This window comes from Ceratocystis lukuohia (genome assembly GCF_044167205.1).
Source record: "Ceratocystis lukuohia strain C4212 chromosome Unknown Supercontig2_pilon, whole genome shotgun sequence".
Taxonomy (NCBI): domain Eukaryota; kingdom Fungi; phylum Ascomycota; class Sordariomycetes; order Microascales; family Ceratocystidaceae; genus Ceratocystis; species Ceratocystis lukuohia.
This window is the reverse complement of record NW_027263521.1, coordinates 490,601-504,752: the sequence shown is the minus strand read 5'-3', so window position 1 is coordinate 504,752 and position 14,152 is coordinate 490,601. Positions and strand designations below refer to the sequence as shown.

The window sequence follows — 14,152 nt, the reverse complement described above, 5'->3', positions numbered from 1 at the left end:
CTCGTTTTTCTCAAGTAATGATGGCATGTTCTAGGTGGGGGCGGCTTGGGCGATGCTCTGTGTGTAGTGTATGCACTCTCTCAGTACATGGTGAAAGCTGCACAGAGACGCTTCCTAAGCGAGATGTCCAGCTTGTCCGTTGCCTCTTTCGTTGTCTCTAGATTGAACCAAATGCTCACAGCAAAGGGTGCTTTGCTGGGGGGCATAGGCGGGGACCGCAACGGGCATGCTTTTGTTATCTGCCTCTCTGTAGCAGCCGAGTAGGTATCTGAAGCCGTTAGCCACTTAGTTTGCGGTCGAGAAGTTTAGAGTTTAGGTGCAGCCCTAGCCACTTTATTGATTTCTTTTCTAGGGTCGGCTCGTACGTGCCTAGGCCTTTTACAGTTGCAGGTGGTGGCTTGGTACAACCCCCCTTCTGCCCTTAGTGTGCAGAAAGAAGCCTTAGCTGTTTCTGATCTATCTCCAGCCCGTTGTGCGCGATCCACTCTATCCCTCCCCTCATGATGGCTTTGATGACTCTTAACTTGGTCTTGAATTTACTTATCATCTAGGGGAATCACAAAGATCAAACGATGCTGGGTTGACTACCAGTCAGAATTAGTCCTCTGCAAGACTGACGGCTGATTTTGGGCGAGAGATGTGCTTCCAAGCAAGTCTGTTACTCCCCTTCATCCTGCAGTCGTCGCAAAAGGAAAGGAAAGGAAAGGAAAGGATAGAACAGAACAGAACATGTATCCCATGTAACTTCCAAACAAAACCGAGCCCCTCGCCTCTCTCCGTGATAGCCTACTCCATGCTATTTATCTACTGGACACGCCCTCCATTTCGAATCCAGTTTCTCTGCTAGGCATCTTTTCTAGGGAGCTTCTTCGTGAACTTCCCTGTGCTTTGTAGCGTTCCCATGTGTGGCTGGGGTCCTTCAGATTGCCACAGTTCGGCACTTGGCACTTTGTCTCAGCGCCTTGGTGCTGCTCGAAGTCGCCAGTTCTGGAGCGGAGCGCGCTGCCGAAACGTAGTCTCGGTGTAGCCCTTTTATCCAGTTCACATTGAATGGCTTTGGGAGTGGGTTCCGGGGTCCCTCCAAGGTGATCAATCTTTGGGCAGTTGTCTTTCTCATTCAGATTTTGAAATCAGCTCTGAACACATCGTTCTTTCAGTGGCTCGCCGCCGCCGGACATCGTCCTCTCGAAAGTCGGCAGATTCACGTTCTTGCAGTCCTCTTTGGCGGGCTGGTCTTCGATCCCTCTGCCACCTCCTGGGAAAGATTGTTGTTGTATTTTTTAACGCCTACCTACTGTTATTTCACAGCAATACGACGGCGTATCCCGAACGGGAGCACCTCCCGGGCGGTCAGCAGTGACAGGAGCGCACAGATTCCAAGCCCTCTTCTATGACTTTTTAAGGTCCAGCTTAGCAGCCAGGAGGCTTTTCCGCCCGCTGTTCCCCGGAAGGCATCCCTGCTGGGTATGGCTCCAGGATTGGTTACCTGTGTTTTTGATTCGTGGCGTCCTGCCTATATAGTAGTCTGTCTAGTCTAAGAGGCCAACCCAACGGCTGTCGGCCTAGGGTGATGGCTCTAGCAGAGTACGTTTTGTCCTCTGTTCGGCGAAACGTCTTGATTTAGCTTGATTATATTTAACTTCCACTAGAATCGGAAACGCCTTTGTCGCGACTGTCTTGTATTGTATTATTTTACGTCTTACCTACCAATTATTTCGCAGATTTTTTTGTCGCGACTGTATTGTATTGTATTGTATTGTATTATTTTACGTCTACCTACCAATTATTTCGCGGTAATACGACGGCATATTCCGGACAGGAGCCGTTGGCTGATGTCAGCTTCCCGTGACTCCTCCTGGGCGGTCAGCAATTGCAGGTTTGCTTGGATTTCGAGCGCCTCCTATGACTTTTTAGGGTCCGGCGCTTGGGCCAGGATGGCTCTCTGTCCAGCATTGCCCTAGGGCGTGCCTGCGGGGTTCCAGGTATTTTTGGTCTGCGACGACCGCGTGTAATCTAGTCTAAAAGGCCGCCGGCTTTCAGCACGGGGGGTAGGCCCCGGCAGAGTACAGCGGTTTTGTCCTTCCGTATGCATGGCTGCTGCCGCATCATTTTTAATATTTTTCCCGTTCTGCTGGTGGTTGGTAGCAGAGCTCCCTCCACACCTTCACACGGAGCCCTCCTCGACATCTCCTTCCTGTCCTGCAAACGTTTCCTCGTCCTATCTCTTCTCTCTTCCCCTTCCATTCTCCCTCAACTTCGCCCTCCTCGTCCCCTTCTTCGTTGTTGCCCTTGCTGTCGTGGAGTTGGTTGTGTCATCCTAGGCTGCCCTTGTTGTGGTCGCTCCCCTGTAGTCTGCGGTGGCAGTGACCTGCCTCTACGCGTTTCTTGAGGGGGGCTGCCTCTGTGGTGTCCAGACAGCTCAGCTCGGGCTCGGGTTGTTGTTTCTCTTTAAGGAGCATCAGGTTGCGGCGAAGCACGTTGGCGACATAACTTGTCGCTTTCGTGTTTTTAAGGAGCTTGTCCGCGAACCTTTGGCTCCATGGTCTGGGTAGTGCCTTGCAGGTCCACCAGTGTCCTCGTTCCTTGGCTTGGTTGCAGGCTCTGCATCCAAGTGGGCAGTTGTGTCCCCATCGCTCGTGGTATCTGTCGAAGTCTCCATCGCCAGTTCTAGCCGCGAGGATATGGCCCAGCTCTATTCGAGTCAGCCCTTTGTAGCGGGAGTTGCGGAAGGGTGGTTCAGTGGGGACGCCGGTTCCAAGCGGACGGTATCCTTTTTGTTCTTTCCACCACCCTTCGTAGTCGAGACGTAGCTGGTCTCTTCTCCATCTCCGTGCTCCTGCAAGGCTGAAGCGGTGTTCCGTTACCAGTCCCTGGCATCCCAACTTGGCCTGGGTATCGGCTAGCTCATTGCCTTTGATGCCCATGTGTCCTGGGACCCATAGCACTCGGGCGAGCCTTCCGGGTGTCTTGTCTGCCCAGGCTTTTAGGATTCGTCTGGTTTCGTCTACCGCTTCCTGTGATGTGCTGTTTTTGGTGGCTGCATTTCGGAGTCGGTCCACAACTCCTCTGTTGTCTAGACACAGCCAGATTTCTCCAGCTCCTTCGCGAGCTGTTGCTCGCTTAGTTGCCTCGAGAGCGCCAACTGCCTCCGCATCTGCCACCTCCATCCACTTTCCTAGAGCTATATGGTTTGCTTCTTGGGTAGCTCCGTCTTCTATGATAGCCCATCCTGCGCCCGCGTTGCCACTTGCATCTTTCGATCCGTCGGAGTACGCGACGAGCGTTCCTGGTAGGGTATTCTCTACCTCTGCCTGGTGTCGCTTCGTTTCCTCCTCTTTGCTGAGCCACGTTCGGGGCGACATGTCCGGTCCTTCCCAGAGCGGCCTCAACCTAGTGTGTTTCTCCATTTGCGCTGGGAGGAGTTTGCGTAGCCTCGCCACCACTGGGTTGTAATTTGGCCCTCTCAGAATGTGCCTATCATCTAGTGTGTGCCACCGTATGGCTTCCCTCCTCTTTTCATCCTCCAGGAGGATTTCGAAAGGAGGAATGCCTGCGGCATGGTGTAAGCATTCCCTTGGTGTCGTACGGTACATGGGGAGAGCTGCTCGGAGGCACTTCCTCAGCGAGATGTTCAGCTTCTCTGCTGCCTCTTTTGTTGTCTCTAGCCCAGACCAGGCGCTCGCTGCAAAGAGCGCTTTGCTCACGGCGCAGGCTCGTACCGCTGTGAGCATGCTCTTTGTGTCTGCTCCTTTGTAGCAGCCGGCTAGATACCTCAAGCCATTTGCCAACCGGTTGACACTCGCAATGACCTGTGCAATGTGCTTGTTGAAGAGAAGACTCGAGTCCAGGTGCAGTCCAAGCCATCTCATTGATTCTTTTGCCGGGGTCGGTTTGTACGTGCCTAGGCCTTCCACGGTCACGGATGGGCTTCCTGCAATCCTCCTTCTGCCCTTGATGTGCAGAAGCGTTGACTTTCCCTGGTCTATTTCTAGACCGTTGAGCGTGGTCCACTCTACCACTTCCTTCATGATGACTTCGATTGAGCTGCTATTTTCTGCGAAGTCTCGCCCACTGACCACTAAGGCCCCGTCGTCTGCATATCCCAGTAGCGGGGGGATGTGTTTGTAGAGCGGTGCCATGAAGAGCATGTATAGCACTGGGGAGATTGGCGAGCCCTGCGGGAGAGAGCCTCCCACGAGGGTTGTAGTTGTTTCTTCGGCGTGGATGCTCGCCTCTCTTCCCTCCATGAAGCTTCTGACCCATCTGCACAATTTTGTGGGCCAAAGGCACTCCACCATCCTGCGTTCCATTCTCTCCGGGTCTACCGCGTCAAAGGCTCCTTTGATGTCGAACGTGAAGATTGAGGTTACCTTCTTCCATTCCTGGGCTTCCTCTATCTTCCCACGGAGGTCAATAAGCAGGTCCGTTACCGCCCTTTTCGGCACCGCACAGATGTAATTTCTAGGGATGATTTCCCTATCAATCGCTTCCTCTGCGAGCCTTCTCGCTATTGATCTTTCCAGGCCCTTCCCCAGCGTGGGGAGGAGCGAGATTAGGCGGTACGAGCGTGGTGCCAGTCTTGGGCGACCTGGCTTTGGGATCACCACGAGGTTGGCTTTCTTAAAGGAGGCTGGGTGGTGTCCTGTTTCTAGGCACTGGTTGTATAATCCCGTTATAACTTTGCCCAGTGGCTTCCAGGCCCTCTTCCACACCTCGTTGGAGATACCATCTGCCCCAGGAGCGGTGTTCGTTGGCCTCCATATGGACGCCTTGACTTCTTCCTGGGATAGGGGTGGCCATTCCCGGGCCCCCACGTTGGGTTCCTGGTGCTGCCATTGTTCCCCTGTGTGGGGCTTCGTGTGCGTCTCAAGGAGCAGGGCCACAGATTCCGCCGTGCACGTGGTTCTGGTTCCGTCTGGTTTCTGTAGTAGTGGGATTCGTCTGTCCGTCTTCTCATTGGCCCACTTGATGGCTCGGTAGACGTCCCTTGCTTGCGTTAACCCTGCCACAATCTTGCTCATGAGGCTTCTTTTTGCCTGGACGACGACCTTCCGCATTACTTTCTGTTCTTTCGCATATGTTGCTTTCAGTCTTATGTCGTCCATGTTCGTGCGGTGGTTGCTTCTAGCTTCTCTCATCTTGGCGTTTTGCTGTCGGCATTTATCGTTCCACCATGGTTTGAGGCTGATATTTGAGGGCGTCTTCGGTGTCGATGTTTCCAGTGCCCTCTCCACTGCTGCAACCACCTTCCTGGCGAGCTCTTCCGTCGCGTCTGGTCCTTTTCTCTCGTCCGCCAACATTCGGTCCAGCTCTACAGCTTCTCTTTCGCAGGCAAGTACAAAGCGGTCTCGATCCATTTTGCTCAACCTCCATCTTGTTTCCGGTCTCTTGCGTGCTGCCCTTGCCTCCACCTCCACTTCCAGGATTTCATGGTCACTTGTACTTCCTGGGACGAGTCCCATACTCGTTTCCAATCCAACCATTGCCCTCTGCGGCATAACCACCAGGTCTATCACTCTTCCAGCTCTCTGTGTTGGTTCACTCTTCTGGTTAAGCACTACTAGGTTGTTTTCGGTCAGCCAGTTTTCCAATACTCTCCCTTGCGGGTTTTCTTTTTCATTGGCGTCCCAAGTGCCGTGGTGGGCGTTAAAGTCTCCTAGCGCTATCCAGTTGTGTTCCTTCTCAATGAGCCGAAGTTCTCGCAGTGCTTCACTAATCCGAAAGCTCTGTTCTGGCGCGTTGTAGACTCCTAAAAGTTGGAGTATGCCCTTTGTTGTCTTGATACGTATTGGGCATAGGTCTGGGTGTGCTTGGTGTGTCTCCAGTACCTCTATATCCCTTCGTACATAGGCGATGCTCCGGGGCCGGTTCACCCATCCTTCTCTCGGGCTGTGCCGGGTGAAGTCAGGGTGTTCCTTCGTTCGGTCCTTACATGGTCCGATCCAGGGCTCTTGTACAAACACGACATCTACTTTCCGCTTCGCAGCTTCCAGTAGAGCCTGGTCTTGTTGGGGCCCTCCTCTTCCCACGTTGACGCTCCATATTTTTAGACCCCCTAACATTTACGAGGGGGGTCTACGGTGTTCTCGGTGTCGCTGGCGTCTTGGTCTCCCGTGGCGATTCTCTTCCTCTTCCGTGCCGGGCGTTCCGATCCGCGTGAGGTTTTTTCTGTGGGATCATGCGTTATGGGGCGCGATGGGCCACCCCGCTTACACACTGGCTCCCCTGCGGAATGCCCGGGTGTCTTGCAGACGACGCACTCCGCGTGAGCCCCTTTGTGGCCCCCCTCCTTGTGCTCTGTGGAGCCGCATAGCCTGCATCGCGGCTTTCCCTTGCACGATGCCGTGGGGTGTGCCTTCCAGCACTGCCGGCATAGTGGTGTGGACATGGTCCGGCACCTCTTGACTGTGGCACTGTTGGCGCTTCCGTCGAAGGTCAACGTTTTTGGTAGCGGTTGACCCTCTGGAAGCTCGAGAGCGATCCGGAGTGTGGCGTCCTTGAACTTCTCCGTTTCCAGCTGCCATTTTATGGACTTGACGTGGCCGCCAGTCTGCTTCTCGATTTGTTCCACGAACCACTCTTCCTTTTTCTGGGTTACGGGGCCGTTGTCACTCAGAACGTAGAAGTCAGCCAGGTTAGTAATGCGGGCGTGTGTCCATTTCTTTTCCAGTTCGCACACTCTCGCTCCGCAGGCCTCCCTGATTTTTGTCGCGACTGCTGATTTTCCGTGACTTAATAATCTTGAATAACATCGTTTTTGGCGCGACGAGGGACGGTTGGCGCAATGGTAGCGCGCAGCTCTCCTAACTCTTTCACGGTCGTCTTTGATTGGCTGCATGGACATTTCCCATCAACCAATGGGAGAAGGCCTACACCTAGGGTAGTAAAGCTGAGGCTGTGGGTTCGAGTCCCACATCGTTCGTTCGACATTACTTTTTGCCGTAGGGTCCGACCTAACTTGTTCTTTTGATTTGATTTGATTTGAATATATTTAACGTCTACTGTGTATGTAACTTGTTCTTTTTTTTTTTTTTTTTTTTTTTTTTTTTTTTTTTTTTTTTTTTTTTAGAACATGATATAACTCCAACACATGTGAAAAGAAGGACGCCAAGTTGCTAGTAGCCCATTCCAAGTTTTCTCCGGATGCCCAGGGGCTATTTTTAAAAATGCGACAACCGCTTCGCCAAACAGAGGACAAAAACGACGTACCCCTCCAGGTCCTACACCTTGAACTTGAATATATTTAACGTCTACGGGAATCACAGAGATCAAACGACGCCAGGGCCTACTCCCGTTAGCCTACTTACTATATGGACAGGGCGCCGCAAGCCAAAAACACCAGGTAACCAACCAATCCTGGGAACATAACCAGCAGGGAAGCCCTTGGGCAACGTCTAGCGGAGAAGACTCCTTCCTGGCCGCAAGGCCGGGCCCTAAAATGTCATAGGAGTAGCTCGAAGAAGACGCACAGGTGTCGCAGGACGACATCTTCTTACCCCTTTCCCGTCCAGAACATGCCGTCGTATTGCTGTGGAAAACCAGTAAGTAGGTAGACGTTAAATAATACAAACAAACAATTGTAGCCCATTCGACATAGTTCACATTAGTATACATGTAGTATATGATCTGTTATAACGAACATGAAGTGGAAGCAAATATAGAAAATAGTAAATAAAATCGTCTACAAAAGAAAAAGAAACAACAGCAAAGGGAACCAATCTGAAAGTGCTTGTTTGCAATCATGGAATATGGTGAGGATGGGGAAGAAAAGCTCTGGGGACTTGCTTTTTCTGCACTACCTAGTCGATGTTATACTCCACTGTAGTCTAGGTGGGCACATCCTAGCCCATATGACCTAGTTAGAACCACTTAATTCATGTTTCTCAGCACATAGAGCTGCATGGCAATCATGGCTGTAACTGGCACCAGCACAGAGGCGGCGACGGCAAAGATGCGCATGTGGAACTTGGCAATACGCTTCCATGCGGTAGCGCCAACCGACTTCCACACAGCTACGAGCGAGACAAAGCCCGTCTCAGTGACACGGCCACCCAGGGAGCGGTCAAAGTTGATAATAGAATCCTCCTCGGCAGGCAATAGCGACGCACGAGACCGGGCCAGTAGGACCTCGGTGGGAACAACAACCAGGGCGTACACGACAGCCATGGCGATGTCAAGCAGCACAAAGCGTGCATCGGGTGTGGGAGTAGCGGGGTCCACGCCAGTGGCGGCAGCAACTGCAGCAGCATGATGAGCAGAGCAGGCGAGCATATGGCTACGGATGAGGGTGTAGCCGGCAACGCACGCATGGGTGGCAGCCCAGTTAAGCACGATAGCACGGGAAGTAGCGCGCATAGTAGGGCCGAAAGCAGGCATGCGCTTAAACCAGGAGCGTGACGAGCCTGGCGTCATGATGATGTGAACCCAAGCGGCCATGAACTGGGCAACAGCAAGCGAACCGGCCAGCGAGCAAAATGGCTTGAAGGCGGCAGGCAGTAGGAGCATCAACGAGCACGTAACAAGACTAAGAACAAGGTTGGACAAAGTCATGCACACGAAGCCGCGGAAGCAAGCACGGAAGCCGCCAAAGGTCTTGAGATGGCGTGCAGTACGGCAGACATTAGCAGTGATAGGCGTCGTGTCAAATAGAGGAGCGGAGGGATCCTTCGTAACCACATCACTCTCGGTCTTGGTGGAAATAGAGGGCAGGCGAGAGTAGGTCGGGGCAGCCTCATCCTCGATCATGGCAAGTGTAGCATAGACCCTGCTCAGGGTGTAGGTAACCTATAAACAAGGGCAAGATTAGCGGGTGGGCAAGATAAGATACAACATCACGGTGGGACTTACCCAGAAAATAACGGGCAGCAAAATCGCAAATTCCAAGCCAAACAGAAGACCGGTCCATTCGGGCAGAGAATCCTTCAGCGAGGCCATGTCGACGTCCACATCGTCGGCAGCACCCAAGCCGCGCTTCACAATGAAGCTGGCGATCTGATGCATGGCGATATAGTATGGGATGAAGGTGGAAAGAAACGAGACGAGCAGACTTTTGAAATGACGGTTATCGCAGCAGACAAGAATAGAAATCGATTGTGGTAATTTTTGGGTGACGAATGAAGAAAAAGACAAACAAAGAAGAAAGCATCAAAAAAGGAAGAAGAAGAGTTGTTCGGGTCAGAGGGAAAGAAAGGTAGGCAGCCAGCCAAACAAAAAAAGCACAGCCCCAGTAAGCCTGAAGCACTAAAGCTGCCTCTCGCTACGGATGAGAGACCTGAATTTAGAAAGCTTCAGTGGGTAGTCATCCTCGCCTCGCAAGGGCTTTAGAGGCCACAGGCGAAAGTCAGCGCCCTGTCTGTTTGATGATCGGAGGCTTGTTAAAGGCCGTGCGTATGTATTATATTTCGTACTGTCTTGTCACATGCAATACGCCGAGCATAACAGTGCTTTGAAGATCTCAAACTGTTAGCTCTAACGGCTTGCGTCAGCACCACGCGCTGGCCAATGCGAAAAAACAGTGCAGAGCTTGGGTGTGCCATGGTCAGTAACAAACGGATTAGTATATAAAGCCAGCACAAGTTAGAGAGAAAATAAAGCAGCAATAAATAACAATAAATAGCGATGAATATTAATATCCTCTCGTTTTGATGGCACATTAAACGTTAGGACGCCTGCACCAAGCCATCATCACCCCACATTCTCCATAGAACATGTATGCGTTCGATGCATGTATTCGCATTCAATATGCTCATAAATTTTCACGCATGTTCACACGTAACATGCAATGCAATGCGGCCAGAGAGATGGACTTCCTGTTTGTCTCAATCTCCAACTCGCTCCTCTGCGTCCACATCCACATGATCATGACTTGTTCATACATTGCCTTAGTCCATCGATTCCCCGCGATCTGCAATAGTCTTGTCTTGCTTTCCCGCTACTACAGCAGCTATCTACGAGCTAAAAAGCCGTAGGAACGACGGTCACTTCTCCTTCCTCCCCTCTTACCCCCATAAAATCCTCTCCCGTCTACCGTGTCGTCCGCTTTCAGCCACCAGCTTCCTTGGACCTGGGTCTCTGCAAGTCTGGTTTAAACTCTCAATTGTTGGGGTTTGGAGAAACTAAAAAGCAAAGCTTTAAAAGGACCTGCTTATCTTAGCTTCAAGCCGGCTGATTGGTGATGCTTATTGCTTGTTTTTAGAAGAGCCCGCCACCCTTCTCCACGTAGTACCAATAGGCTACCCCAAGGAAGACGAGGCCAAAACGCGGGGTAGTTATGAGAGAGAAAAACAAAGCAACCAAAGAAGGCAATATTGTGGTGTGGAGTTTGTATAACAGGGATACCGTACGCAATCAAGGCAAACGAGTCTCTTGTCACTTGTACCTGAAAGCCGGTATGTCCCTGGAAACTTATGAGTTGTTATTGATGACAAGCCTTGCAACAGGCAATTGCAACATCATAATCCAAGACTTGTCTTTTTGCCCCTTTCACTCCTTCCTGGCTGCAAAAAGAATATCGAACGACTTTGAACTGCCAGGCGATCCTCAACACGTGATCAACCCGTAGAAATCACCTGCTTAGACCACCCGGCCGTGTAACTTTGCCAGGCCAGGTGGGACACAACTCAGGAAGGAAGACAAGGGAAAAAGTTCTAGACATCATACATCATCCGTCACTTTAGCTCGCTGGTTAGCCAGCCCCTCTATGAAGCTACCCCAAGTGCAACCTTCAGACAACCTCATACCACCTCCCCATCCCCCAACAAAGTCCGCCATCTAGAGGTACCACTCTGCCGGCCTCACCACCATCACGGTACCTGACTGCTAGGTACCAATGTATTCACGTACCGAAGTACTCCTGTACTGGCCATTCCTGCTGACTCTCCAAAACGGCTCGTATGGCGAAAACCAGCAATTGCCTTTTTGGCGTTCCTGGCCAAACTTCCGTTTTTACTCTCTTTTTGCTCTTGGGTGCTTGCCCTCTTTCTAACTATGACTCTTCCTACCTTTCTGACCCCGAAACTCTTTAAAAGCCAGTCTCGCTCCCACTGTTGAGAGCTGAAATGTTTCTCTCTTTCTCTTCTCTTCATCAGCTGCTCTGATTACTACACTCTTCTATCTCCCCAATTCCAATTCAACTCGTCTTTCCTCTTGCCCTTTCCTCCCTGTAGCCATTTCTTCACCTTCCTACTCCATACTCAACTACCTTTTACACCACTACGCTAGTTGTCTTCCCCACTCCCCCCCCCCTTCCCCTTTCCAAATAAAAACGTTGCCAAAGATGAGTGCGCATAAGTCCTCGGCCGTGGCCGACGAGCCGATTGAAATCCTCTTTGCCTTGCAGTCGGGCTTTGATCTTCTTGATTTTAGCGGAGCCTACGAAGTCTTCACTGAAGCTCTTCATGATCAAGACGACCCCGGTATGTTCCACAAAATCCCTGAAGCCATTTTCCACCGCCTTATAACCTCCGTCTTACATACTAACCCAGCTCTTCGCGTCTTTCTCATATTCTAGACAGTAAAGCCTTTGAATGCACTATCGTCAGCGCGGAACCGCAGGCTGTCTCCAAGCAGGGTGCTCATGTTTCTGCCCAGATCAACTACAAGGAAGCCTACCAGCGCCTGGCCGACTTTGACGTTCTAGTCGTTGTCGGTGGCGAGGTTGATAACGTTCTGATGGCCAAATCTGAGCCCATGCCTCTTCTCAGGGCTTACGCTGAGCTCCAGAAGCAGGATACCTCTCGCGAGCGCACTGTTTTGGCCATCTGCACTGGAGCCATGTTCCTGGCTGCTCAGGGTCTGCTTTCTGGCCTAGCTGCTACTATGCACCCTGACCATATGACCAAGTTTGAGCATTTATGCAGCTATGCGGCTGTATGTAATAACGTCGAGCGCACTGAGGTCATGGATGACGAACGATATGTCGTCAACAACCTCCGCTTTGATATCGGCGACGAGGATGAAAATCCTTATATTCGCCGCAAGTCTGATGCTGGACGTCGTGGGTCTCATGGCCGGTAAGAATTTTGTGAATCCAAAAAAAAAAAAAGGAAGCCTACTAACTGTCCTGTTATACAGCAAGGGAAGCATGTCTTTCAAGGGCTCTAACTCCCGCCGGGAGTCTATCGTTCGCCGTGCTGCCATGCGTCTTGGCGGGCTACGTGTCATCACAACCGGCGGTATGAGCGCTGGTGTTGATGCCTCGCTATACCTAGTTAGTGCTCTAGTTGACGAGAGTGCAGCCGAGACCACTGCCAAGGCCATTTCCTGGAACTGGCAGAAGGGCGTTGTAGTTGACGGTCTAGATGTCTAGATGGGGTAAAAACAGCACCCACTCAAAGACGCTTCGGGCCGTCTATAAGGTCTACCAAGACCAAAGATCCGCTGGCTTTGTGATTGATATTGACTTGTAACTTCTTTTGTATTTTTTCTTTCTGTTTATTCCTGTGGCCGCGGACCAGAAATTAGTGAAACTCCCCCAGATCTTATATGTCTGTGATGATTTATGAATATAACTTGTTTGTTTTCAAAGTGCTACTAAACATTAAAAAACGACCCAACAATTGCTGCTATAAGACAACTTGACGTTTCCTCATTTAAGACAGACTGCTTACAACAATGTCGACGGCCCCGCTGTATTCCTTTTGTCCTTAGCGAGTTCTTCTTTTAGACAGAGCCCGCATTTAGGTTGCATAATATGCCGCACCCATCTTATGTGGCGTCTTGGTTCATTCGCCACACCTATATATCTAGCCTTGCATGTGTGGCGTCAAGAACCATCACCAAGCCATGGGGGTGGGGGGGGAAATTTCGCAAAGCCAAGGCTTTGCTGAGGAATTTAGAATTTCGAATTATGAGACTCTAGTTGCCTTGATTCTCATTTCGTTGGCCAACACAAGATAAATAAATCAAAACCGAAGCCCACGAAGGCCAGCAACACCCTCACTGGCACATATTTACAAACGCACAATCCATAATGGCTGCAGTCGTCCGGAAAACGCCGGGCTTCAAGCTTGGTAAGAAGCAATTGTTCTTGTAAGTTATTCTAGTAGATGGCGAGCAAAAAATTAGATATTCCTATAGCGATAAAGACAAGCTAGCTTCATAGCTGTTGATACTGCCTTTTCTTCCACCCCAGCGCCCGCAAAAAAAGCTCGCACAACTAACTCGACCCGTACACTCTTCGGCAACAGAACCAACCACACCATCGCCATGATTCACCGGCCGAATCAAGCACCCAACTTTGCGACATTCAAGGTGCCGCTGCGCTTTACCAAGTTTGACCTACGCGACTATCTGTGGAATCTATACAACGTTGAAGTGACCAAAGTGCGGTCCTTCGTAGCACCAGGGCCGGTCGTTAACACTTTGACGGAAAACTCGCAGCAGCGCGTACGCATTCACCGCGGCCAAAGCGAAAAGTACATGACGGTGGAGCTGGCACAGCCATTTGCCTGGCCTTCTCTGCCAGGAGACTTAGAGCCATGGAATCACCGGCTGTGGGAAGCGCGCAAGGCATACTCTGAGGAAATTACCAAGCAGCACATGGTCACAGCGCGCAACGAGACTATCGCTCCAAGCAAGGTCAAGCCCTCAGGCGATCGCCGGCTTCTGGCAAAGCAGGCCGCGGCACTTCTAAAAGGAGATGCCAAATGGTCAAATGGCGAGATCCTAGATGAGAAGTGGGAGACGGTCTTGAAAGCAGCAGAGCAGGACGTACCACTAGAAAAGGTGGATGAGCAGAGTCCAGTGGCTAGTGAGGTGACAGAGGTCAAGGGTGAGCAGACAAGCCCCAAGACCTCTATGTAGGAGGGGCACAGTCGGTACGATGTAGTTGGTTTTCTCTGTAACGATATCAAAACGGGGACGGAGAGGAGGTTTTTGTACAATAGCTTATTTATTGGTAGACGTTTAGGGGTGGGCCAGAAAAGGGAGCATTATATTTGTGTATAAAAGAAAGTATTTCTAATATTTCCTGCTGTTGTGATTCTGCTGCGTTCATTACATTAGCGGCCTCTAACAGGTGTGCCCAAAAGAAAATGAAATAATTAATTTGAAAACCAAAGAATAACCCAAAGCGGGGCCGGGTCCAAAGCTTGTCGGCTCAGAAAGCCGTTCCTTCCTCAACTAGCTTCACCTCGGCTTAAACTGAAACGAA

The 14,152-nt window shown here is 51.1% G+C and overlaps 3 protein-coding genes across 3 annotated transcripts; 2 read left to right on the top strand and 1 right to left on the bottom strand.

Annotated features, from left to right (window-relative positions):
* Positions 1-7,869: 7,869 nt before the first annotated feature.
* On the bottom strand, positions 7,870-9,000 carry HOO65_020130 (putative Ubiquitin conjugating enzyme; the record flags this gene model as incomplete). Its single annotated transcript, XM_071006875.1, has 2 exons — positions 7,870-8,784; positions 8,848-9,000. The coding sequence occupies 2 exons, from the start codon at positions 8,998-9,000 to the stop codon at positions 7,870-7,872; spliced, it is 1,068 nt and encodes a 355-aa protein (XP_070860768.1).
* Positions 9,001-11,275: 2,275 nt separating this feature from the next.
* Positions 11,276-12,307, top strand: HOO65_020129 (ThiJ/PfpI family protein; the record flags this gene model as incomplete). Its single annotated transcript, XM_071006924.1, has 3 exons — positions 11,276-11,414; positions 11,510-12,011; positions 12,073-12,307. The coding sequence occupies 3 exons, from the start codon at positions 11,276-11,278 to the stop codon at positions 12,305-12,307; spliced, it is 876 nt and encodes a 291-aa protein (XP_070860767.1).
* Positions 12,308-12,970: 663 nt separating this feature from the next.
* Positions 12,971-13,803, top strand: HOO65_020128 (mitochondrial 54S ribosomal protein uL23m; the record flags this gene model as incomplete). The annotated part of the gene is made up of 2 exons (XM_071007004.1): positions 12,971-13,029; positions 13,188-13,803. 2 exons carry the CDS (start codon positions 12,971-12,973, stop codon positions 13,801-13,803), a joined length of 675 nt encoding a protein of 224 aa, XP_070860766.1.
* Between the last annotated feature and the right edge of the window lie 349 nt (positions 13,804-14,152).